The 25,723-nt window shown below is 40.4% G+C and overlaps 1 protein-coding gene across 1 annotated transcript in view; it reads right to left on the reverse strand.

Moving 5' to 3' along the window:
- BARX2 (BARX homeobox 2) overlaps window positions 1-24,971 on the reverse strand; it is a 43,446-nt gene extending 18,475 nt beyond the window's left edge. Inside the window, exon 1 of the mRNA XM_063311218.1 lies at window positions 24,769-24,971. Coding sequence (XP_063167288.1) covers window positions 24,769-24,958 — 190 coding nt within the window. The 5' untranslated portion in view covers window positions 24,959-24,971. The remainder of the gene's footprint in view (window positions 1-24,768) is intronic.
- Between the last annotated feature and the right edge of the window lie 752 nt (window positions 24,972-25,723).

Here is a 25,723-nt window from a genome sequence, read left to right on the forward strand (position 1 = left end):
CAAAACATACAATGGCCAACAGATCATATTCCGGCTGAACATGATGGCCTAGTTCACACATGTTCAGACAATGGTTGACTGGTTCCCAAAACACACTGAATCTCATTGAATATGTGGTAATGACCCCAGTCATGCTGTCTTTAGGAAAAGTATTTTATGCTACTGCTTAGGGCTTTCAGTCAACTTCAAGAAAAACTCCAACTCAGCTCCAATTATGATTGTAATTAAATTCAAATTTGACAAATTAATTAAGACTAATTAGCCAGTCTTCTGATAAAACGGGAGCACCAAGGAGTTCTTCAATGTCCTTTTAAATCTCCAAGATACAGTACACAAGCTCTATTCCATTCCTACTTCTTTAAATCTCAGATTCTAGTTAATTTGAAACCTTCCCATCTGATCTAACTGGACTGCAATAAGAGTTACCAGAACCCACTCTTGCTTTTTTAAAGCAGCCTATCACCTCATCTTGGCTGTTTAATTGGGCATAATAATAGTAATGAATAAATCTGACTGCAGTCTGCACTTAAAGCTCTACTGCCTTAAGGTCTTTGGAGGTTAGAGCAAAGAAAACAAAACAACACAACACAACAAAAAACCCAACCCCTAATCAGGGAAGATAATTAACACACTAAGATGACAGTTTTAAAATACTACTATATACATCTTCAAGGCAAATGCTCTGACAGTAACTAATTAGCTCGAAAATATTTGACAATCTGCAACTTTTGGAAAAGAAGTTAATGAAGGCAGTCCTGAAAAGTAATGTTTAAACATAATTTAACGAGTATTATAGCAACTCCACCCATAGGATGTCAGATTCATTTATCAGCCCTAATCACACACTTGTCTGACAGCCAGACTGAAGGGTGATGTAGGCAGAGACCTCAGGCTAAATCCTGGTTTGTTTAGCCCTGGCTTGCTGAAGAAGCCACAGTTGGCTGGATTTGTACAACATGCTACATTGACTATAGTTCTCTATAATTGTTCTTGTAAACAGCCAAAAGACAGTTTATATACCTTTAGTTATATTTCTCTTATAGTTCTTTTAGGGAAGGGATTTTATAACTGTGCCAAGATGTTGTCAATGATTTAAATACTCACAGAATTTATGCCCTTTGCAGAGGCTGCTGGTTCAAGGATGAGTAATGCTGATTCTTTATCTGTCTCCTTCCTTCTGCAGTAAATACACGGTCAGCCTGTTAGAGTAACTATAAGAGCCTTGGCACCTCCCATATATCAAAGTGTTATGTTGCATTTCAGAGAAAGTCTCTGTGGTGTCTTCATACTTTGAGCAATATTCACACCTCTTTTTCTGTTATCTTGTGTCCTTATCAGTTCTAAAGCAGTTTTTTCTATATTTGGGGTCTTCTGCTAATGTGTATTTTTAAATCTATTTTTGATCAATATTATATATAAGACCGATGTAATCTTGGGGCCGTTGCTCGTGGCTCATCAAGGCACAGAGGACCAGTTAGTCATTGTAACCTGCTAGCTTTAGAAAGTAAAATGATTGTTGGGTTCTCGCCAGCTGTTGGCATTTATAGGGTGAGTTTTCTACCACACTAGCAAGGAAATGGCTCAGTTCTACTTCATTAGCCTTGATCACTTCCCACTCACATGGAGTCACCCCAGGTGACATTAAAAAATGATTCGTCAAGAAGAGTGGATTCAATTTTGACAGGTTAAATAGCAGTCTTACAAAGGACCCAGGCAGTGGCTGCAAAACCAGACATGTTTAGTCCCATTGAACTAAAACGTGCATGAGATCCGGTTGCAAATCCACCTCTGTATTCAAAAGACACATTATTAACTTAACATATGGGCATTTGAATGAAGGCATGCCTAAATATAAATCAATTGGTTGTTGGCTTCCTCCTTTGTTAATTATTGCAATATCCATAAGCAAGCATGAATTCTGGCTGCTGACTCACATGGTACACAAAAGATGCTTCAGGTTTCACAAGCCCATCCTTATGCTGGGTGCCAAGAAAGCACTTGCTGTAAATGCCACTGCCTTTTCCTGCTTCCAACATGTAAAACAATTTGATGAGTGACACATGAGGGGAAAGAGGGAAATTAATTATTTGCAAAATAAAACCTGCTTTAATTCAGGGTTGTGCGAACTTTTGGGAAATACATTTCTCACAGAGATAACATTATTAGGTAAATGACATGTCATGCACACAAATGTGGGTTGTGTGATAAGTGGAATGCATGTTATTATATACAGAATATTCTGCAAGCTCTATTCCTTACTCGAATTGCCAAAATCCAGAAATCTAAAACTCAAAGGGGCTGTGTATACAGCCATGAATGCTTGAAATCAGAGTTTGGATTTCTTGTATTTCCCCTTCTGGTTGTTTGCTTCAAATATGTGGTGCTGAATTTGGGGGCCCTCTGGGTGGTTGGACCCTTGGGCAAGTGTGAGCCACAACATCACTGTGGGATGGAGCAGGGAAACCTGCAGAACACAGATTCTGTTGTCCAATCACATGTTTGTTTTGAAAGATCACTTGCAATGTTGTGATGACTATCTTTGTTACTCTAATTGATTGATTGATTATATGCCATCATGTCTGTGTTGAGTCTTAGCTACCAAATAGACAGATCTTCTCCAAGATGATCTATCTTCAATCTGACCCTTTGGTTCTCCCAGTTATGCAGTCTTCATTGCTGTAATTGAATCTATACACCTTCCTGCTGGTCATCCTCTTCTTCTCTTTCCTTCCACCTTTCCCAGCATTATAGACTTCTACAGAGAACTAGGACTTTGCATGATGTGTCCAAAGTAGGATAATTTCAGCCTGGCCATTTGTGCCTCAAATAAGGTCTCTGGATTTATTTGTTCTATGCTCCATCTGGTGATCCATGGGATTCTCAAGAGTTTTCTCCAAAATCAAAGTTCAAAAGCATCAATACATTTTCTGCTTCAGTGTGATCTTCTGGCTGAAAGTGTTCCATTCCAGCCCATTTCAATTTGCTGATCCCTCAGGTGTCAATGTGTAGCTGATTCAATTAATCTTTCAGTGTGTTGAGCTTTCCCATGTTCATGTTTCTTACATTTCATGTTCCCACTGTAATTCTGTCTTTGCAGTTTCTGATTTCCTTTTTCTACATGACAACACCAGCAACAAAACACCATGAAGGCTTTAATTTGTCATGTTATAAACACCATTAATACTCTGAATGTTCCTCAGTTGTTCTTCAATACCATGTTGAGTGCCATCCAACCTGAGAGCCCCAACATCTGGCACGATACTGTCAGTTACTTCATATTATCTATTCATGTGGTTTTCTTGGAAAAATACAGGAGTAGTTTACCATTGCCTTCTCCCATGCAGTATGAAATGATGCCTTTGGCATTGCCACTGAAGTGATCATCTGCCTCCAGCATCTTCGTATATTGCTACTGTCCAATATAGGTCTTTAGCTAGGCAGCTGGGATGACCTTCGTGCCTTGGGTTACCCTGCTGGGAATATATACTCCTGATGTACCCTCATGGTGTTCTTCACTCATCCCTCTCAGGAACACCTCCTGCATGATGAGGTAGCATAGCAGGACTTGAGGGGAAAGTTATTTTAACAGGTGCCATAAATGTAAGACAGACTTCAAAATATCAGCGACAGTTAAAAGCAAACAACCAACCAACAGGGAACAGGGGTAATGGAAGAAAAGCTACACAAAACATTGTATTTTCTAGTTGATTTCCCTTAGTATAGTTGGATCAATTCTGTATGAGTGAACTTTCTTCCTGGCGATAACAATGGGAAAAAAGCCTTTAACTCATCCCATTGATTTCGGAAGAACAGGATGCAAAGTTTTATAACGTTTGGTCTGCCAACAATTGGCGAACTGGAAATTTTTCTTAGGTAGCTGATTATCTAAACATGCCAACAACCTACTAGTGCTTTAGTTCTGAAAAAGTTTTTCAGGTGATTCCAAACAAGTATTTTTTTCTTTTCCACTGCTAAAATCTATTGTCTCAAATATGCATATACTGTATGGCATTAAAAAAAAAAAATCATAATTGCTTTTTTCTTTTGCTAAATAATACAAGTAAAATATTCCTCTGGCAGATGCACACTGAAATCTACCAACCATGGGCTGACATTTCAGTTCAGTTCTCTGATTATTCGAATATTCCCAAATCTTTCCATGCATCTTGCATTCATTGCAAGAAGACTTCTGCAGGACGCTTCCTTAGATCTCCTGAGTACTGTTATTTTAATTCTTTGGTATCATTCATGTCACAATTGAAAGAACACCCTTGCCTTCCCCCCTCCTAAATGGGCCAAAAATAAACCATGTAGCCAGCTCTAGAGAACAGCTGCACAAACAATGCCATTTAGAAGGATGCATCATGACACATGATAGAGTTTTCTGTCTGCCTGTGGAACCTTTGCTTTTCATCAATTAGTTCAGACAGATAAGCTCTCCTGGGCGAGTAACAAGCAGAGAAATGGCACAGACAAATGAGGAATATTGGCTGCTCTCTTTTATAAGAGATTCCTGAAAAAGAACAATTGAAAAGACCCAGAGATGTGATGGATAAGCCAGGAATGGAGAAAAATGTTCCCTTTGGCTGGTGCTTGCTTTTTTATTTATCCCACCATTTCATTTCCAACAGGGATAATGGCAGGTCCAAGTAATGTTATTTGATTAATTATCAGCCTTTAATCAACTAACAGAGATAACTTATTACTGTAAAATATATTGGCATCTTTGAAATCCCTAATATTCTATATAGCATTAGCAGGTAGAGTGTTGGTCTAAGACACAATTTCATATTTCCACCCAATCATATAGTTCTGGAGCTAGGCACTACTTCTCAGCCTAACCTACCTCCCAGGATTGTAATGAGATTAAAAAGTCAGAATCATGGCATCTTCTAGATGCAAATTGGGCTATAAATGTAGCAAAGAACCAAAGAAAATATAAGCCTATGAGATGTTGTTTTAACAAACAAAAATTTCCAGTTAGAGGTTGAATGGTGCTTTAATATCAACATCTGAGGACTTAAAGAGCAATTGGAGGAGCAAATGAGGTGTTGAAGTGGGGGTCAACTGGTTGTATGGACCCACAAAATGCTCCGTTGTGTCAGACATCGATGCCTAACCCGCTCTTTCTAAAGAAGGAAGGAACTTTTTCAGTGCATCCTTTGTCACTCCCATTATGGAAGTATGTTGGAAGGAAATCTTCTCCACAAACAAATAATTACACCATATATTATATTTGCTAATTCAAAAAGATTCTCCACCCATGAACTGACTAAAGCCTTAATTGCTTAATCTATTGCTTAAACCAGTGAAAGCTCACAATCTTATTTCTACCTGTCAACACACACTCTCAAACTCCTAAGTTTGAATTCAACAGCTCACATATTTTAGCTGATACTCTTCTTCTTCTTCCTCTTCCTCTTCTTCCTTTTCTTCCCCTTCCCCTTCCCCTTCTTACTCTTGAAATATAAGATTGCTTCGGGGTCTCCACTGAACTGGCCCTACCATGAAATAATGGGCACCTTTGTCAATGACAGAATAGGAGGGCACATACATGTGTCATGATGCCTAAATTACCACCATGTTTTCCTAGTCTTGATGATTTAAGTGAGAACATTCTGGCCCCAAATTATATTACAGTGTGGTGGATATTTAAATTTCACACCTCAGGCCAAATGGTTTGGGAATGAGCCTATGTGGGCTTGACCATTTTTGATACACTGTTCTTCTAAAATAGTGCAATGTCCTCAACAGATGGATGGTATTGTATAATTCAGCCACAGGGGCAGCTGTTAAAATCCCTTTGTGGTTGGAAGAAGATACAGAAATACTCATAGAGAAACTGTAGTTCCTTCACATACATATCACCCATTTACATTAAGATATAAGGATCTTGAATTTTGTCCATGTGGGCATTCTGGAGTTTTGCAGCCCAGACCAGGTAGCCTTAGCTGGCACAGGGCTTCCCCTCCTCCTCCTCCTCGATCTGCTCCTTTCACTGCTGTTTAGAGAACTGTACTATTGACTAACAACGCCACTGCATATTCACACATGAGGAAACCAATTGTTTCCAAGCACTGGTGGGCAATCTGTGGCAGGGCCACAACTGCGGGGGGCAAGTGGGGCATGTGTCCTGGGTGCCGTGCTGGAGGGGGCACCAAAATGAGTGCTGGGGGGGCACCAAAATGGGCACAGAATCCATGTTTGCCCTGGGTGACACAGACCCTAGTTGCAGGCCTGATCTGTGGTCCTCGGTCCCTTTTCTGATGGCCCTGAAGAGGTTCTGTCCCTAAGATTAGGCGACCAAAATTTGTTGATGAGTTGCCAAACAATAGTGGGGCAGTGTTTGGTAGTAATTATGCATGGAAATCTCTCTGTAAAGCTCTAACATATTGAAAAATATTCATCTCCAAAAGGGAAAAAAATAAGCCAAAAATTCCACCTAACCTTAATCATCTCTGGTTACATCAAAACATCATTACCTTCTTATTGTGACTTCTGGTGGCTTTTTTTAAAAAAAAATTGCAACCCACCTCTTTTATAAAGTATAATCATCCCATCTGTGGTTTTGGATATAGGTTATAACAGCTACAGTCTTAGAACAGATGTCTTTCTATACCCCACACACAAAAATATAACTCCTGAGGGGGTGACCTCTTCAAGTTCTATACATTCTGTGATTGAAAAGTAGTTCTAATTATTTGAATAATGCTCTTGTTGCTCCATTTCTTTTTTAATCCGCTCAATCGTGTCTGATTCTCGGAGACTGCCCAGACACATCCCTGCAGTTTTCTTGGCAAGATTTTTGGAAGTAGTTTGCCATTGCCTCCTTCCTAGGGCTGAGAGAGAGTGACTGGCCCAAGGTCATCTAGCTGGCTTTGTGCCCAAGGTGGGACTAGAACTCACCATCTCCCAATTTCTAGCCCGGTGCCTTCACCACAGCACCAAACTGGCTCTCGCAGCTCCATTAACACAATCCATAACTGTATTTCAGAAAGAATAGTTTTTCTTAAAAACCGCCCAGAGTCACTCCTTGAGTGAGATGGGCGGTGACTAAATTCGAAGTATAAAATAAATAAATAAATAAATAAAGTTTACAAACTGCCTCCTGAGACAGAATTATGTAAAGTGGAGTTCATCTAATCTGGATGGAGGTGGATTGGACAAACAGAATTCAAAGTGAAGCTTTCGTTGGCAAGAAGCACAAGAGTGGATTTAAAGTACCCTAAATGTTTTAGTAAGTCTTCCCCACTGCCCCTGGCCTGCCTCAAGAGCCAGATGGAAATATATAAATAGAATAAATGGAGAAACCCATCATACAGTCAGGTTTCAACTCTTCACATAGTCAGATGGTCACTCTACATGCACATGAGGGAAGGAACAGACACAGAAGAGTAACAGAGTCTGTGGAAGTCTGTCAGGTACACCAAACAGTCTTCAAAAGGATTACTGGAACTCTACTTTCTTGTTGCAAGGTATAACAACAGAATCTTGAAAGCCTAAGAGAGATTCTCTCTCCCCTTTTTTATATCCAACCAAATCAAGGTTGGGCTATCCTGAGTTTCTTTCTCACCCTCTCCTCCTTCCAAGGCTAAGCTGGTGTTTACCTAACAGCCGCTGAATACTTTCTCCAAGGCTATCCCCACAATCCTCTATAAGTACCAACATTCACTTGGGGGGCAAAATATCTTATTTCTGCTTTAAAAAATCATCATGTGGATTGAACGTTCTCAATGCACAAAGAATGTGAGTTCGGAGTATGCCCTGTGGGAAGGGTGAGAAAGAGAGATAGTAGGTGGAGCAGAGATGGAATGAGTATCAAACAGAAGAGCATGGTTGAATGGTAAACAAAACCCCTCCATGTTGCAACATTTTGTTCTGGGCCCCTTTTAGAAAATAATCATTCAGATATCTGTTGAGAAAATAAAAATAAAAATAAATCAAATGAGGGAAATGATAGTATAATAATGAATCAGTGTGATGGCGGAGCTCAGTTTAAGGCAGTTAAAGTCAAGGCAAAGAATATGTTAAATGCAAGCCTGGAGACTTAACTGTAACTAAATTTGTTCCAGTGCAAACAACTGAGCTTAACTGATTTGTGGATCAGGATGACTTACATTCTTTGCTCAGTGAACTGTTTCCAAATTTGTTTTTCCTTGCATAGGAAATAAAGACACTGATGACATGGTATAATGTCTCTGGCAAGTAAAAAGCAATAGTGAATGAAATGGCATAAATATCTCCTTTGCTGGGCTATGTACAAGAAAGTTCTCTGTTCTTTTTGGTTCAGAGTTGTGAATTTTATTAATGAAGTAATGGGGAACAGCTAACTGTTGACCAGCTGCCTGGAAGCTGAACAATGGCAGTACTTCAATACTATATAGGCAACTGTGCAGCTAAGACAAATATATAATGAAACATCTTCCTTGTATTGTCACAACAATCACTGCTGAGAGAGAGATTGATAAAAAGAAGGATTTCTTTACTTAATCTATAGTTAAACTGTAGAATTTGCTGCTATCAGTTGTAGAGAAGGTTATCCATATAGTCAGTTTCAAAAGAGAACTGGACCAATTCATGAAGGATCAGTCTATTAAAGGCCATGAGTCTTGATGTCTGCTACTTCCTGAATCGTTGGCTGCAGAGTTTACCTTCTATTTGTTGGAGAGCAACAGTGGAAGTGGGTAATACTCCGAATCAAATGCATTTGGTTGCTCACTGTGTGATACTGGATGCTAAACTAGATGGGCCTTTGGCCTGATCCAGGCTCAGTGCTCTTTTTTGTCTGATTATGCCCTGACTGAGGCCCATGGTCAAATGAGATTTGAATCCAGCCTCATTCCAATATCTTAACTACTACATCAGGGTTTCTCAACCAGGATTCTGTGGAACTCTAGGGTTCCACAAGAGGTCATTAGGGGTTCTCTGGGAGATCACAATTTATTTAAAAAATTATTTCAAATTCAGGCAACTTTACATTAAAGAGGTAAGTTTCATTCTTTATTTTCAGTTTAAGAACACTGTTGATGCATCTATACAGGCCTACCCATGAAACAAATATAATAATTTTATAACTTCTGGCCTCTATTGGAGCCTGAATGGGCAAGGGTTCCCCGAGGCCTGAACAATATTTCAAGGGTTCCTCCAGGGTCAAAAGATTGAGAAAGCCTGTCCTACATCATGCTTTTGATCTCTCTTCAGTTTGTATATGAGCTCTCTCAACCATTTGAGATTTGCAAACACAACCTAAATCCACACCCACAATGGCAAAACTTCCAATTTGTGGATGATTGCAAGACTTGTTGGTTGACTCACAATTATTATTTTTTTTACTTCTTTACCAAGTAAAGATACCGGAAGCCACAGACTGAGACCAGTAAGCTTAAAGATGGCTTACATATTATGAGCAGTCCATTTGGGAATTCATATTTCTTCTAAGTCGAACTCCATTTTCTTCTTTCTCTCCCTGTACTTTGGCTTAAAGATGCATCTGGGGCAAAAGCTGAATGGCCAACAGCCAAAAGGGTTCCCAAATGAAGAACAACAAGCATCTGTGTCATCACAAACAAATCCACTCTTAAACCTGGCTTGATACAGCATCCTTTCTTCTGATTTTTCTTCTTCTCTACTTAATACTTGGGGTGGATACATATGTAGTAACAGATTTCACTGTATGTATTCCCTTAAAATACACAATTCTATTCTGCAATAAAATGGTGCTTATTCCCCAACAAGGCACATGGCTAAAGTGGGGAGAACTCTATAATCAGGTTCAGAGCTAAAGTAACATTGGCAGATTCCATTATATAGCAACACCTAACTGACCTTGACTGAGCTCGAAAAACTTGTCAGGGTTTGAAGTGGTGAGGATGGGGTATCCACAGGGTATGGTCAAAAAACTCAAGATGGTGGCCATGATGGTGCAAGCAGAGCTCCATCCCTTTTTATATATGTCACAGTCGCAGCTCAAAATAGCTTACACTTTTTAATAAAATCATTTAGTTGGAAAAGACGCCACTAGACTCCTGATTTTTTGCTACCATAGACTAACATGGCTTTTCTCCTACAATGAACCACAACGATTTCTCTCTCTTTTTTTAAAAAAAAAGTCTCTCTACCCTCTTGCAATTCAAACAGGCTGTTGAGATCATATCTACTTTATCTGATGAGATATCTTACATGCAGGGATTTCATATTCACACAAACCCTTCTTTCATATGAATTTCTGGGGATCATGCAGATCAATATAAAAGTGTGGTAACACAAAATTTTACCAACTCTTTCTTCACTCCTAACCAAATTCAACCCTACTTTCATGTTACAGAGAGAATGATGCAAGCAGTTTAAAAGTTTCATCAGGATTGTGAATGTATCCATAGGGAATATAACCCTCTTTGTGATGAATTATAAAAACTGAAAGTAGTTGAGTAGGTGAAAGTCCATTTTACACATATAGGTTCATTGGAGACAGAAATCTAATCTATGGTATGTTGAGCATCATTATCAACAGTCATGCATGCACAGGCTACAAATGAACTTTAATAATTGAGAATGCACTAATTGTCTTCCAGTGTAACAGATGCATCTTTAAAAAAAAGAAGGAAAGAAAACAATAGGTTTTCCCAAAGGGAGAAATATTTGAGCCATCATAGCTGCAAATCTCAGTGCAATGGGTTCCATCCCCTGCGTGTTTGCTCTGGAACTAGAAGACACCATTGGGAGAAGATGCCCCCTCAAGGATTCTGGGCGTAGATTATAATATTACCATCTTTAAAAATGGCACAGAACTGGAATCTTTCTTTCCTTCTAATAAATCTGTTTGATACAGCCTCCTGTGGCTGCTTTCTGGAATGAGTGAGAACAACTGCTCTTTGTAAAACAAGATGGGATGATAGGTGTATACCCAGCCACCATTCCCATGCATGTACATAAGCCTGCATGCAGACACACTGCGGGAGCCTCTTTGCAGGGTCAGATGATACAGCGCTAATAAGTGATCCATTTTTTATTAGACTTTTTACTATGTTCCACTGAATGCACCAATCTTCATCAGCAAGTGGGTCAAGAACTCACAAAGAATGCTTCATCCTTGACCATTCATTTGTGATAGCCAGTCTGAACCATGAGACCTCTAGGGCAACTTTCCCATAGCCCTTCATTGTAATCATTGTGACCTGATTTTCATATTATCAATGAACTGTGCTTTACAGGGCACCTAAAACTTGGTTGGGGAGCCATACTGCAACCATAACAGGACAGGCCATCTACCAAATCAGCCATTTGAAAGGTCTGTCCCTGAAATTCCGAGTCAGTCTCCCAAACCACATCCTTCCTGTGTGGTTGCAACTTTCTCTTCATCGTAGGACAGTGGTTTGGGGCTACCAGCCCTGCTGCATGAGAACTTGCCCTCCAACTTGCTTTTAGGTCCTGAAAGTTGAGTTTTAGATTCATCTCATGGACTACAGATCTTATCAGCCCAGCTGATACAGATTATAAGATTTGCAGTTCAAACTGGATCTGCGTATAGGGTTTTCTTTTTTCTTTTCCCCTTTTTTCCCAGGGAAGGGGGTGGATATTCCAGTCTTTTCCTTGGTTTCTTTAACTTGGAATAAGCCATGGAATAGATCACACACAACAGCATTGTTCCAGTTCAGAAAGGAGGGAGAAGGTAACTCCCCTGCCAGGTTTCTGATGAAGTATTACTGACATTTGTAGCATGGTCAAAGGTGACCCTGGGGTTGCAAAAAACAGTTGGGGTGAAGTTGGCCTCAGAGACCTAGGTTACACATTTCTGGATGAGACAAACAATTAGTCTTGCCTGTATAAGGTTTCCTATTAAAAACATGCCATTCCCGAAATGGATGTAAGATATGTCTGACTTGAAAAAATGCGGGAGGCTTAAATGACAAACACTTAACGAAGGCAAGACAAAGGCCACCATCTCTCCTATAAATCACTGGGAATTTGCCTGTCATTTTTCATAGGGTTTCAATACCCGATTGAAGGTGGAATGCATGCTGGACCTAGGTCAGCATGTAACTGTTTGGCCAATCGCACGGTAGCTTTCCAGACACATAAATCAAGACGATCACCAGCATGTTTCTATTTTAATACTAGTTGATACAATATTTAGAACCCAGGGTGCTCTGATACAACTGTCAACCATACAGTATACCTCCAATCCCTGCCCCCTTTATAAAGATGCCTGTTATCTTGAGCTGCATATTAAGTTTGCTTCCAGTTGAATTCCGTGCCCAGTGACTTCCCTGATGATGTATCATGTTTGTATGTATTTATTTAATTAAATTGATACATCTGCCCAAATCTATAGTGACTCTGGGCAGCATATAATGAGATCAGTACTAAAATGCAGCCCCCCCTCCAAACATCCAGAACAAGAAACTATTCTAAATCATAAAAGAGAAAGAACTTGCCACCACTGTAACCCAAGTTTTCAAGGCTTTTTGAAATATGGCCTTCCAGAAGATGGCGTTCCAGAAGATAGGTGGCGTGATAGAGAAGGGACACTCATCTGTCTGGATGTCCCAGGGGTCAAAAAATTTAAGATGTTAGCCCCAATCATGCAATCAAAGACCCACGCCTTTATCAGCATACATGTGACATAAAATGGAAGGTACCTGAAGCATGCCAACTCTGCCCAATCGTACAAGCTGGCAGAAACTATGGAAGACAAATAGTCCTTTAGACAACTAGGTGCTATGCCACATAGTGTTCTTCACAACTATGCTGAATGGGCTTGCTTTTTTTGTTTTGCTCTGTACATTCCAGTTTATACCATTATACCATTTTCCTGGTAGTCTCCCATCCAAATACTAACCAGATCCAAACCTGTTTAGCTTGTCAAGATCACCATGATTGGGAGACATTCTTAGATGGCTCCATTATGATGGACATTCTTGCTTTCTCTGTGGGGTTTAATTTTTTTCGATAATATTCTTATTTTAGTAATTACTTTCATCTTTTAAAACAATTGTTTTTTTTACTCATTCACTGTTTTTATTTAAAAGTCGTACACCACCCAGAGTCGCCTTGTGTGAGATGGGCTGCCATATAAATGTGAGCAATGAATAAATAAATAAATAAATAAGCAAACAAACAAATAAGTGATTAGCCAGGTACTGCAACTGCTGTGATTAACAGAATACTATTCAGCACTACAATTTAAAAACTGCGGAAAAACCTCAATGTAAAAAATCCTGGAAGAAATGCCCTGATTTCTCTGGAAAAGTCAAGAATGTAGCCTTTTCCTTGCTTCCCTGGCAGGAAGTTTGACATCCAGAAGAAACCTCCATTACATCACATAAGACTTGAAAGTGCTTCACTAGGCCTAGTGCAAATTCAATGATTTGGAACTTAATATTTCGGTAGATTCAGCAAAACAAATGTCAGGATACAGAATGCTAAGATCTGCACTGTGCAGGCTTTAGCCCTGTATGTTTCATGAGCACTGATGGCGAGCAGGAGGGGGCCCTTATCCAGGGGGAAAAACGCATGCGTAGTACTGAAGAGTTAAGCAGCCATTCAAAGAGACACAGATCAGACCCGCCTTAACTTTTGGGGTTTATCTGTCTGGGTTTTTCCCACGCTTCTTCAGTTTGTCAGGATTTTCTGTCTACTGTAGCAGTAATAAACACTAGAGACCTATTCCTCGTCTCAGCGTGGTTCCTGATTGATAGGACAGTATGCATCATCTAGGTTCATTCACTGTTCTGTGTTATGGTTTTGTTCAAGTGTGGTTTATCAAATAAACCAGAACTGAATGGGTTTTCCATGATTTAAAAACCTCCATTCCTGGATTCATGTGCAGCAGAACCAAAGAAAAAAGTTACAATTCACTGCAGCAAGTGAGCCCAGCTTCTGACAGCAAACTGGAACCAAATCACATGATTCTGACTGGGAAATACATTAGAGCTATTTTAAGAAAGTTAGTATTCCACCCCCTGAGGCAAATAACCAGCGACATGTGCCCCTGTACTGTATTATTATTTTTCAAATACATTGACATTTCCTTGTTGTTTTTGTCCTCTTTTCACATGCTGGCTGTAAGTATATTTAGGATCTAATGATTGTTTGAAACACGGCAGGCTACGTGATCTTACGGCAGCACAAACCTATCAGCACCTTTTGACAGCATTATGAATCAACTCAGTCATACCATTTATTTTCACAGCAATCCTTTTAGTGATTTTAAAGGCGGGGGGGGGGAGCCCTAATCACTCAGCATTTATGCTAGATTTTTCACAATGCAGGTGAAGCAACTGTTATTCACCTCCCCACCCCCCCACTCCACCTCCACACAATACAGTGCTTAATCGTCCTAAACCACAACTGTAATGCACTGATTCTTCTCAATTCTTTTGTAAGAAACCCTGTAATCCTTATAGTGGATAAATTCCTTAACTTTGCGAAGATTGGGAAATAAGGCACTCATTGTGCACCAGCGGATTAATGTCAAAAAAGAAGTAGAAGAGGGGGGAAAAAAAGAAAAATCTGACAAAGGCAGAGGAGGAAGGTTATGACAATTACTAGGAGGGAAAGGAAAAAGATGGAATAATACATCCATTCAAACTGCCCTGGATTAGCATCTATTTAGGGACCGTGCAAAAATCGGTTTTGTATGTCATTATTGAGGGCTAAATTTAGCTCAGAAAACTTCGAGTGGGGCTGAAAAATGGAATGGAACGAGTAAACTACTGGAGCTGTTTGTGGCACTTCCTGCAAGAGAGTGTGTAAGAAATCAGGTAGCACAATTGTAATAGCTAGATGTCTGGCTGTTGTTAAGAAGCTCTGCCTACAACAGGTTGTGTCACAAACTGGGACTCACCAACCACAATATGACCTCTTTTCCAGCTTTTTTTTTTGGGGGGGGTCTGTATTTTGTTGATTCAGTGGTCATCTATATATTTTATTTCTATTTCTTTCTTCTAGGCTACCTTTCAACCAGATCGGATTTCCAGAGAGCTCATTTAAGAACTAAGCAACACTGCAAAACTCAATTAACAAAGAGAACTCTCCACTGTTCTTATCATAAAGATCCGCAGGCAAAACAGATGATCTTGTCTGCCCTTCCTTTGAGTTAGCAATTCATCTCAAGGAGTGTTAGCAAAGGTTGTCCAAGGATGCTCTGGCATAGGAGAACAAAATACATCCTGCCAGATGTTGAAAAAGTATGTCGGCCTGCATCCTTCATTATCAGCCCTGGTGGCTGGGATGCTGAGAATTCTTCAGCAACATCTGGAGAGCCCTATGTTGTGCACCCATACAGGTAGTCCTTGACTTACAACCACAATTGGGATGGGAACTTCTGTTGCTAAGCGAGGTGGTCGTTAAGTGAGTCATACCCAGTTTTACAACCTCTTTTTTCCACAGTTGTTAAGCAAATGCAGCTTCCCCCATTGACTTTGCTTCTCAGAAGCTGGCTGGAAGGTTGCAAATGGCGATCACATGACCCTGGAATGCTGCAACCATCATAAGTGTGAGCCTATTGCCAAGAGCCTGAATTTTGATCGTGTGACTGCAGGGGAGCTGCGACGGTCTTAAGTGTGAGGACTGGTTGTAAGTCTTTCTTTTCAGCACCAGCGTAACTTCAAACAGTCACTAAATGAATGGTCTAAGTTGAGGACTACCTGTACCTTTTCATCAGCTACACCAGTTCTGTGTGGCAAAGAGTTATCACAATTGCATAACAGTAATTACTTTGGGCTGGCCTATTTTATGTTCATCATCACAGATGTTACTGAGAATCTGGTAATTACTTCTGGCTGCATTTAATGTTCCATTGTGCAGATTGTGGTGGTTTGTGGCAAACCAGAAATGACATTGCACTCAGCTGAAATGAATGTTAGAATATTTATGAGCATTCAGTGCAGTGCCTCAGCCAACCTATAATCCTTCTGGATGGAATGATTTCTGCAAATAAGGGCAGCATGGAACTGCATCCCATTCCAGTTGCGTATATCACTGCCAGAATGCAAACTCCCTCCAGCTAAGTGTAAATGAGATTGATAAACGGTATTACCTACAATACTCTGTTTGTTTTATTTAACTGAATTAATACAGCTGTTACATGGCCGATAATAAGGTTTAGGTTGAAAAAGGATCTGCACACACTGTACTCATGCCTTGTTCCCTTTCCCACAGCTCTGCGCTATCCCTCAGGAATGCTGTAACAGTATCTGTTCAATTAAAAGGGGAAAGTGGGTCTCAGCAGAAACAGTTTCCATGCGGATTTTGAAGTGTGTCCCAGATCAAATTTAAAACAATTCCATGCTGGAACTTTTGCTGACCTTCTCCACAAAAAGATGCCATCATAGGCTTCTGGGGTCACCAATATAACAACTGGATTGTTTTATAATATGTCATAAATCTGCTGCTGCTTCTGATTTTCCGGAGTTGATAAGGCTGGCTACGAAGCTCAGACAGACCCTCCAGTTTTGGTGATACAACTTAATAACTTCTAAAAGGGTTGCATCCTTGGATGGCCTGGTCATCAGAAATCTTTTAAATAGGTTATTTATTCCCTACTGAGTTCAGAAAAGCTGAACCCCCTTGGCTTCATGTGAAGTGCAGATATTCTAATAAGTAGGCAATTGGATGGATGGAGATGACATTGGTGCACTTCCAGGTTCAGATGTGAAGATGGGTGTTCTTGACTCTCTAACAGCCATAGCAATTATGGCTAAAAGTATACAGCCAGAGATGCCAAAGTGAGTAGGACAACAGAATAATTTTTTACAAATTAAAATGCAAATTCCCTAGAGGTCTTTTCCCAAAGTAGCATTAAAATTAACTATAGGGATGCCTTATGGAAAAGATCTCCTTATAGTTAGTGGTGCATTAGGTGGAATAAGAAACAAAAGATGAAACACATTTTTATACAAACTATGTATTTCAGCTACATTAATTGTGGATTTACAAAAAAAACAAAATCCCAAAACCCTTTTTGGGCACCTTACAAAGTAACTTACAAGGTTCCTGGCTGGAATTTGAATTTCCAAAGAATTCCAGTCGAAGATGTGATTTTTTTTTGGTGTGCATGTGTATGTACTGTTATTCTCTGATTAATATATCACCATCATCATTGTTAATGGTACCTAACTCACAAATTGCTGCTAGAATTTAGAAGGACAAGTAATATCAAAATAGCTGTCAGCCCTTCAAGGCTGTCCAGAGCAGGAAGCAGACTCCGCAAGAAGACTAGAACTCTACTTTATTGAGATAGGCTATAATAGGAGAATCTAGCACATCTGATAGTGTTGTTCCTTCCCTCCCTGTTATATCCCAGGATATCCCAGGAAGGAGACAGTGTGCGCCTCCCCTTAATACTTCCCCTTCGTCCTGGGCTCATGGCATACTTCTACCCATTTTGTTTTTGTAATGGTTTCTGAATAGCTTCTCCAAGGTTATCCCCATGGCTTCCTACAATAGCTCATATAGGGACTGTGGGTCATATATTGCCCACCTGTGCTCTAGTTAAAGGAAGAATGACACTTTGAATGCCTATTTCAGGGACAAAAGCATCTAATGTTAATTGTGGTGGTGCTACATCTGACCAGCCGATACAGTGGTTCAGTCTGTGCGTGCATTGTGCAGGAAAAGATGCTTCAGAAAGTGCAGGGTGGTTTCATAGCACCTGTCAGCAACTCCTTCAAGCTCTTGCCCCCCCTTGCCCCCCTTTTCCCCCTTTTGCAGCATCGCAGAGCAGTCTTTTGAGCTGTAGCACAGTTACTGGAAAAGACACCTTCCGTTTCAGCCATGGCTGACCGGCATTATGGGAGGGCCCCATGAACTTCAATCCACAGACCTGCCATGGAGACAGCCGCTTTTATGCCTACACAGAAGCTCCGGTTGTCAAGCACGCAACGTGCGAAAGCTATGCAACTGGAGAGAAGCAGAGCACCGCCGTGTTGCAAAGCTGCTTCAAAATGGGGCTTCTCACACCTAATCAATGAAGCAAAGTGCCCCAGTGAAAACCTGCACAGCATATACTATATTACATTATGCTATGCTACACTACATTGATTGATAATGTGCCATCAAGTCAGTGTTGACTCTTAGAGACCACAGAGACAGATTTTCTCCAGGTTAACCTGTTCCCAACCGGGTCTTTCAGATCCTCCAATGGTGCACCCATTGGCACTGTAATTGAGTCCATCCGCCTTGATGCTGTTCATCTCCTCCTTCTCTTTCCTTCCACCTTTTCCAGCATTATGGATGTATTAAAGGACGTGGGTCTTCTAAAAATGTTTCAAAAATATGATCATTTGAGCTTGGTTATTTGTGCCTCAAGCGAGAACTTGGAACTAATTTGTTCTATGATCCATTTGTTTGGTTTCTTGACTATCCGTGGAATTCTCGGGAGTCTTCTCTGACACTAAATTTCAAAAATGTCACTATTCTTTCTGTCCAGCTTCTTCAAAGTCCATACACTACACTATACTATTCTAAATAAAATGGAGCTCAGGAACTGAAGTCCTGGTTTCAGACCTAAATTCTGCTATAGGTTTAAGGCAAACCTCTCCATCTTAACCCCGTTTAAGGCAATCATTATACTCATTTCCGTTCCACAGCTATTAGGATTTTTCATAGACTATGAGAAACACTTTGAAAACTCAGTGTGTAATATACACAATTATGGCCTTAAATTGCCCTTAAACCCCTCCCCCCCAAGAACTTTTGGATTGAGTCGAGGATTATCTACCATGTGGCTCAAGAAAACTCATGCAACACTTACATAATCAACCACTTTTTAAGTTGATTGTCACAACACCTGGTTTTCTAAAAACGCCTTTCATAGAACAATGAATTGCTGCTAGCCATAATTGTGCAGTTCATGCATTACAATTTGCTACCTATATGTTTGAAAAGCTAGAATACTCAACAAATGGGGCAGAGGGAAGAATTTATTATGTGAAATCTCATACTGTAAAGTCATTCCACTATCACTCTTTCTTGGACAATTATATATTGTCTTCAAAACCAATAGAACATTGTTTTAGGTAAGTATGCATATCATTATGAATACCTCATTTGACATTTATACATTTCCTATCCTGGTTTTTCATCATTAAGACAGCCTCAAAATATTTTATAACTATTTTTTTAAAAGTAAACCCTTTACAATGGCTTAACCCAAGACTTCGATTTCTAGGAAAAACGAAATTTATAGTAACCTATCTCTTGCGTATATTTTGAGAATCTCTTGAAATGGCCACTTCTTAGCTAAAAATAGTAACTTGTGCATTTCTCCTTCAATCAACAGCAGTCAATTTGTTCATCTTCTTGATTAGCCAACTTTCTTTAATTTGAACGCTGGAACTTTTCAGTGGCTAATTTAGAACCATTTTTGCCACTGATAAATTCAAAATCAGAAGAGACTAACAAATTACCTCCAGATTTTTTTCCCACTATCCTTTATGTGTACTTGGGCATTTAAACCTATGACACTCACACATTTCTGTTTATTTAAACGATTGAGTTATTGAATTAAATAATAAAACATAACTCCTTCTATTTTTGACATGTTCAGGGATTCCTCACTCCTCCTCCTTTGATTTTACAGCCTGTGCTTGTTTTGCCCGATTTTACTCTAGTCTGGGCTATAAGCTTGAGTAGAACTTAAATGTAAGTGTAAGCTTGATCCATACATTCATCAACAATGAATGTTGAAGAGACAGCATTAGAAAGGAAGAATAATCTGTGTGAATTTGGGATGAAATTGTTCGATGTGGTCATCTGTATTCCAGAGCTTTTCAGATATCAGCTCTCTCAGAAAGGGATATTGCTGGACTGTTCCATATCTTAGCCGTAAGCCTGCAAATGTCTTACAGGAATATTGGAAAGACGTATTTCGCTCTACCAACCATGTGGCTCTGAGATGAAACAAAGATTGTCGCTGCTCCAGCCAACACAAATACTAAGAGATTTGACTCCCGACATGAGAAAGGTCTGTCCATTAGGACAGCTGTGAAGATGAAGCAATTCATCATGAAGATTATTATTCCAAGCATTTAGAAACTGCCTTGGGTATAATATCTGGGTAAATTTTACATGGTTTCAATTAAGAGCGGTCATGCTTAAAGAGAGTAATACAGCGCTGTCTTCATTTTCCTTGCTTCTTTCATGGATGAAAGGCTTTAAAATAAGTACGTTCAACTGGAAGTAGGGAAACCATTATGATTTTTTTTTTTTAAAAAGAGTATATTGTTATTAATGTCATGAATTATTAGTATTTACCACCATGCTGACTTTCTCAATGCATCCTGCTTTTCAAAATGCGTTGAGTTTGGAAAGATTGATAAAAGCAATTTGGCTGTAGTTACAAAAGCTTGTATTTATTTCGCCCACATTTATATATCAATTTCATGTCCTTAATCAGTAGCTGGATTTCTTCCTGTGACTAGTTGCGCACCTGAAGTTTCAACTATTAAATTCAGGGTCAGGGCAAGGAAAGAATTTAATGTTGTCCATGTTCCTATTTTGATTTTTTTTTTAAAAAAGACTCCTGAACACAAACTCCACATAAATAATTATATTCCACCATGAGTCAGTCTATTATCATCATCCAGGTTAACCTTCTGGATGAAATAATTGAGATTGCAGGAACAACTGTTCAGGAATACTGATTTAGTGCTGTGAGTAAATATTGTATACAAGTTTTTGCAGCTGAATGATCTATGAATAGCTACTGAATCACCACATTTGATTGTGAGCCACCTGAAAAATTAAAGTGAACAGCCTCTAGCCATTTGTTAATATTTTTTCCAAGACAGGAGTTAATAACGATCAAGACAAGTCTTTGAAATATGAAAATACATATTTAAATTAATTTCACATTCTCATATCATTCTGCTGTAAATATGTTGATCCACTGAAAATTTACAGGGAAGGTACCAGTGAAGGACAATAGCTGTCTTTTTTTCTTTACAGGATTTGTAGGCTCCTCCAACTGACTGTGAGCAGACTATTTCCTTTTAAAAAATACTTTATGTAACAGATCTGTCACACCATATAGAATGAGAAATATTTCCATAGCGCAACTTTACTCAGAAATAAACCTTTCTGTGTTCAGTGGGCCATTCCCCCCCAAAATATGTTTATATATACAAACGTGCTGCAACTTTCAAAGAAGTTTGAATCCCACCGATTTTGTTTTAATGAATTGCACGCAAGGTAGTTTGGGACTTATGTGTGTAATTTAATCTGTAAATTCCAACAGATCCCTTACCTATTTTAATGGGAGATTTATTTTATATCTGACTTTCTTTCACTATCTGGGATCTATCGAAGATCAGAATATGAGCAAATGCGAAATCCTTGGCTTGAATGAAAAAGCAAATTAGGAAAAAATTGGTATAAAATATGAATGACAATATAATATTGTAATGGGACAACTGTAAAGTAGAACTATTTTGTCAGTGCCTCTAAGCACTTCCCTAACAATTTAATTAATTATACATTCTGTTTCTACATGGCATGTTTTGCCAGACTTGAGTTACAGAGAATCCAATTATTTTTAGAGAATGAAATTGGTGATTCCCAAAAGATAGGAATCTGGCAGAGGGCAGTTGGAAACCTTTTCGCCAAATTTTACTCCCTGAATTTGGTGAAACTTGCATCTTCTTAATATATGAGACTGGAATCTAGGAGTCTTTTAGAAACAAAACTTCCTTATCAGATGGGAGTAAATGGATTTAAATTAAAGCCAAAAGAGATACTAATGATACGCCTTCAGAAATAATTCCTATCCAATAACTTTCTGCTTTTATTTTAAATAACATTTGTTATGAAAATGTTTTGGCACTCATCACGCAATGATCAATGCAGTTTATTGCATGGCACCTTATGAAGTGACCAACATAACCACACCCGATTCTTACGTTATTGGCTTTTTTAGAGAATTGCTTCTTAATGATTTCAGTTGTTTGAATAAGTGGCAGCATCACAATAAGATTCCCAGGAATAAAATTTGAAAACATTGTAACTTTCTTTCTTTTTAAAAACGGCGTACATGCCATTAAATTCAGCTGTAATTTTTTTATCCTAGAGGCAGGAGAATACCTGTTCTATAAAAATGGGATTAAAAAAAAAATACCCATCCCACTTATCAAAGTTGCACTGAAGGAAGTTCTGCCATGGATTTTGCAAGAGTAGGGTAGGTGAGCATAAGACAGCTCTTGGATATTCAAAGGAAACAGGGGCTACTTCAAAAAGTCACAGCCACTGTGCCAGTGTGTTGCACTTCAGTGGGGAAAAAAATTATGCAACCTCCCCCCTGCCCTAAAATGTATATTACACAACACTGATGTTTGCTGCTAGGTAAAATTGTTATAATTATTAGGGGAACTCCACATGAAAAGCTTCTTAGCCCAACACAGCCATGTTAAATTATTTCTAAACCCAACTTCATCCAGCTACCAATTTAACAATTTCTACTTTGATCAAACTGTGCACTACTATGATTGTTAGTTCCATTAAAATTTAATACCTTTTGCACTCTTTCTCATTTCTGGCATCATTGCTCAAAAAAAAAAGAAAGGATTATTTGATTTTCTAATTCTCTGTTTCACATCTCACAGATTTTTAGGGACAGAATATTTCCAAATGAAGAATTGCAGGGGAGTGGGGAGGAAGTTGGTTTGGGTGCCTCCATGATAAAGAAATACATTTGCCACCAAAGATTTAAGCAAGCTGAGTCTAGCAGCTTATTACTTGTATCAAGAATTAATGAGTTTACTTCACATGGAGGAGTTTAAATCATAGGCATATCAATTGATCAGACCTCATGATTGCAAGACCTGTGAACTGAAGTTCACATTGCAACTAACCAGTTTCTATTTCACTTAATCTTATTTCCTAACAAGGAAATAGGTTGCAATCATCTTAGAGCTGGATTACATCCCAGAAGACAATGGGACACTTTATTTATTATATAGGTATCCCACGCTTCTTTCAAAGCAACAAAGTGTTTCTTTATTTTATCCTCACATTAATTCTGCAAACTAAATTGAGCTGGGGAAAAGGTTGCATTCACACATTATGTTAAGCCTTGAGATGGTTTGCTTGGTCTAGGCTTAGAGAGATGTGTGAACCCAATCCTCGTGGTTTGTAAACCACAGTTTATGTCTTAAACCCAACAATTTGGGTCTGATTTAGCACAGTGGCTTAGTGGGATACCTGAACTCAGGTTTTATTGATTTGTCATTTCAATAAGCTTCAAAGCTGAACAAGCATTTCAGTGTGGCTCATCCTGATCAGAGTCTAGCCACTATACAATATTAATCTGAGGGCATGTAATGGAATTGGAGCACTAACTTTCAAAGAAGGATAAGATGCTCTTTGCCAGCTTCTATGACTGCAGTCTCACTAGTGGCCATGGTTCAGAATCACACATAAAGAGATCCAGTTCTTGCTTAGGACCGGAAAAGAGAAAGTTTGATGAAAGAAGATCACTCTGCAATGACTACACTAAGCCAAAGCTTTAACTTATTCCTGCCCCCTCTTCCAAGGCTGTCCCATCACTCTTGCCAAGGTCTGTAACTGTTACTGGGAGAGCTGGCTATTTTATTGGAAGGAAATGAATATAGATCAATTGTCCCTCTTCTAGCCCATGCTCACAACCCACATGAGTTACAATCAACCTTATCAGCTGTTCAGCATATAATGACAGAGGAGGGGGACTTAATCTTTGACTCTTATGTTCCCCCACTCATCATGGGAACTCAACTTTGTATGTAACTACCATGCATGGCAAGCAACACTGTCTGAAGATCTGAGCACCTGCTCACGCAGCACCTGGAAGTGTTTACCCAATTCACCTTCCCCCGCTCCCCAATCCCCCACCTGTGTATTATTTCTGGGTCCTTTCTAGAGCCCGGGACAGTTGTGTGCCTGTCAAAAGGAAAGACAGATGCAGGAGGAGGTATGCTTCCACCGTTGGTATACACACCAACCCAACGTTGCCACTCTGTCTCTTTGAAGGAATGGGAGGTGTAACAGGGTAAGTGACAACTGAGAAACATTTGCTTGCCAAGCATTTGAGAAACAGCATTATCTGGAATTATTTGCTTGATCATTCCGCCCTAGTCACTGGTTAATTTCTAAAGTCCCTCCTCACACTTGGATCTTGGTTGCGGGACTGGTTGGGGTGGAGAGCGACTGAAACTTCCTCCCGTACCCAGATTATCTCTCCAGTTGCCGATCCCAAATACTTGGCACAAACTTAAATCCCACTTTGCTTACCCTTAATATTGTGTATATGTGTGTGTGAAGCTTCCTTTCCCGTTGACTCCTGGTAAAATTCCAAGCAGGATGCCTGGGACGACCGAATGTTTGTTCCAGGTAAATCTATGTCCCCCACACCCCGATCGTTCTCAGTGGTTTACAGCTTGACTCTTAATATTACAGGAATATGCCCCTTTCCATTAAAAGCCTCCTTGCTTTAAAGACCACAAACACCAACATTTAACAGTGACAGCTGCCCTAAGTACATATTTCTAAGGGAAAAGTTTTGACTTGGTTCATTTATTTGTTTTGGCAAACAGTTTGCGGAGGGAGGGAGAGAGAGAGAGAGAAAGAGAGAGAGAAAGAAGACAAGGCCTACTTCCACCGCTAAGCTTCCTTGGCCTGGACCCCAGGGCAGGGTTAAAACCACTGGGCCTGGCTGGCTCCCCAGCGAAAGTCTTCGTCCTTCTTGAGAAGAGCGAGCAAAGGAGCCCCCCGCCCCGCCGGACCGGAGGCCTCTCTTACCGGTACAGGAGTGCAAAGCTTTGGGTCTCACGACCAGAGAAGGGCAGACTGAGTAGAGCGAGAGCTTCTCGAAGTAATCGCACGTCTCCTTGGAGAGGATCTCGTCGATCATAAAGGTCTTGTAGCGCCGCCTGGCTGCTTTCAGCTGCTGCCCGGGAGACGGCACCCGGAGCCCGGCTTGGCAGTGCATGGCGGGGGGGGGCGGGGGGAAGCCCGGGGCCGAGCGCGGCGCCCCAGAAGGAGAGCGGGGAAGGGGGGAACCGCAGGAAAAGTCGGAGCGGGGCGCGCGGCTGGCCGCGGGGACCCAGTCGCCCTGCCTGCTTCTTCCGTAGAGTCCGCCCGCCGCGCTCTCCTTCTGCTTCCCCCACCTCCAGCCTCTTTATACGCCGCGCAGCCAGCCCGGCTCAGAACACCCCAGCTGTCAATCAAACGCGCCTATCTTCCGCAGCGGCCCTATTGTTCCACCGCGGGCTGTGCGGGAGAGCGAGTCACCTCTCTATTTTAAGAATCCCGAGGTGTGGATTGGCTTCTCCTCCCTCCTCCAGCTGGAAGAAGGCCTAGGGGCTGGGGTTAGGTTTAGCTGGGCTGGTGCGTGAGTGAGTGTGTGTGAGAGAGAGAATTCCGCTCCCCGCCTCTTCTTGCATCCTCCCTCCCGCTTTGCTGCAGAAGTTGGAAGAAGCAGAAACGGGCCTTTGAGTCTTCGCTCGAGACTAAAGTTCTCTCTCAGGAAGTCCTGCAGAACTTCGGGGGTTGGTTCCAAAAGGGAGAGAAATCCGAATTACGCCAAGCCCCTGGGCTATCCGGACACCAGCAAAGAGCCTGCAGTTGATAGCGCTGATAACACCCCGCTCTGCCTTCTCAAGGGTGCTTCTCAAGTGAGATCGCAGAGGGACCCTAACCCGCAGGTGAAGCCCACCGCGGGGTCCTGCCCTTCCCGAGGTAAACCCAGGGCATC

This window comes from Candoia aspera, chromosome 9, assembly GCF_035149785.1.
Source record: "Candoia aspera isolate rCanAsp1 chromosome 9, rCanAsp1.hap2, whole genome shotgun sequence".
Classification (NCBI taxonomy): domain Eukaryota; kingdom Metazoa; phylum Chordata; class Lepidosauria; order Squamata; family Boidae; genus Candoia; species Candoia aspera.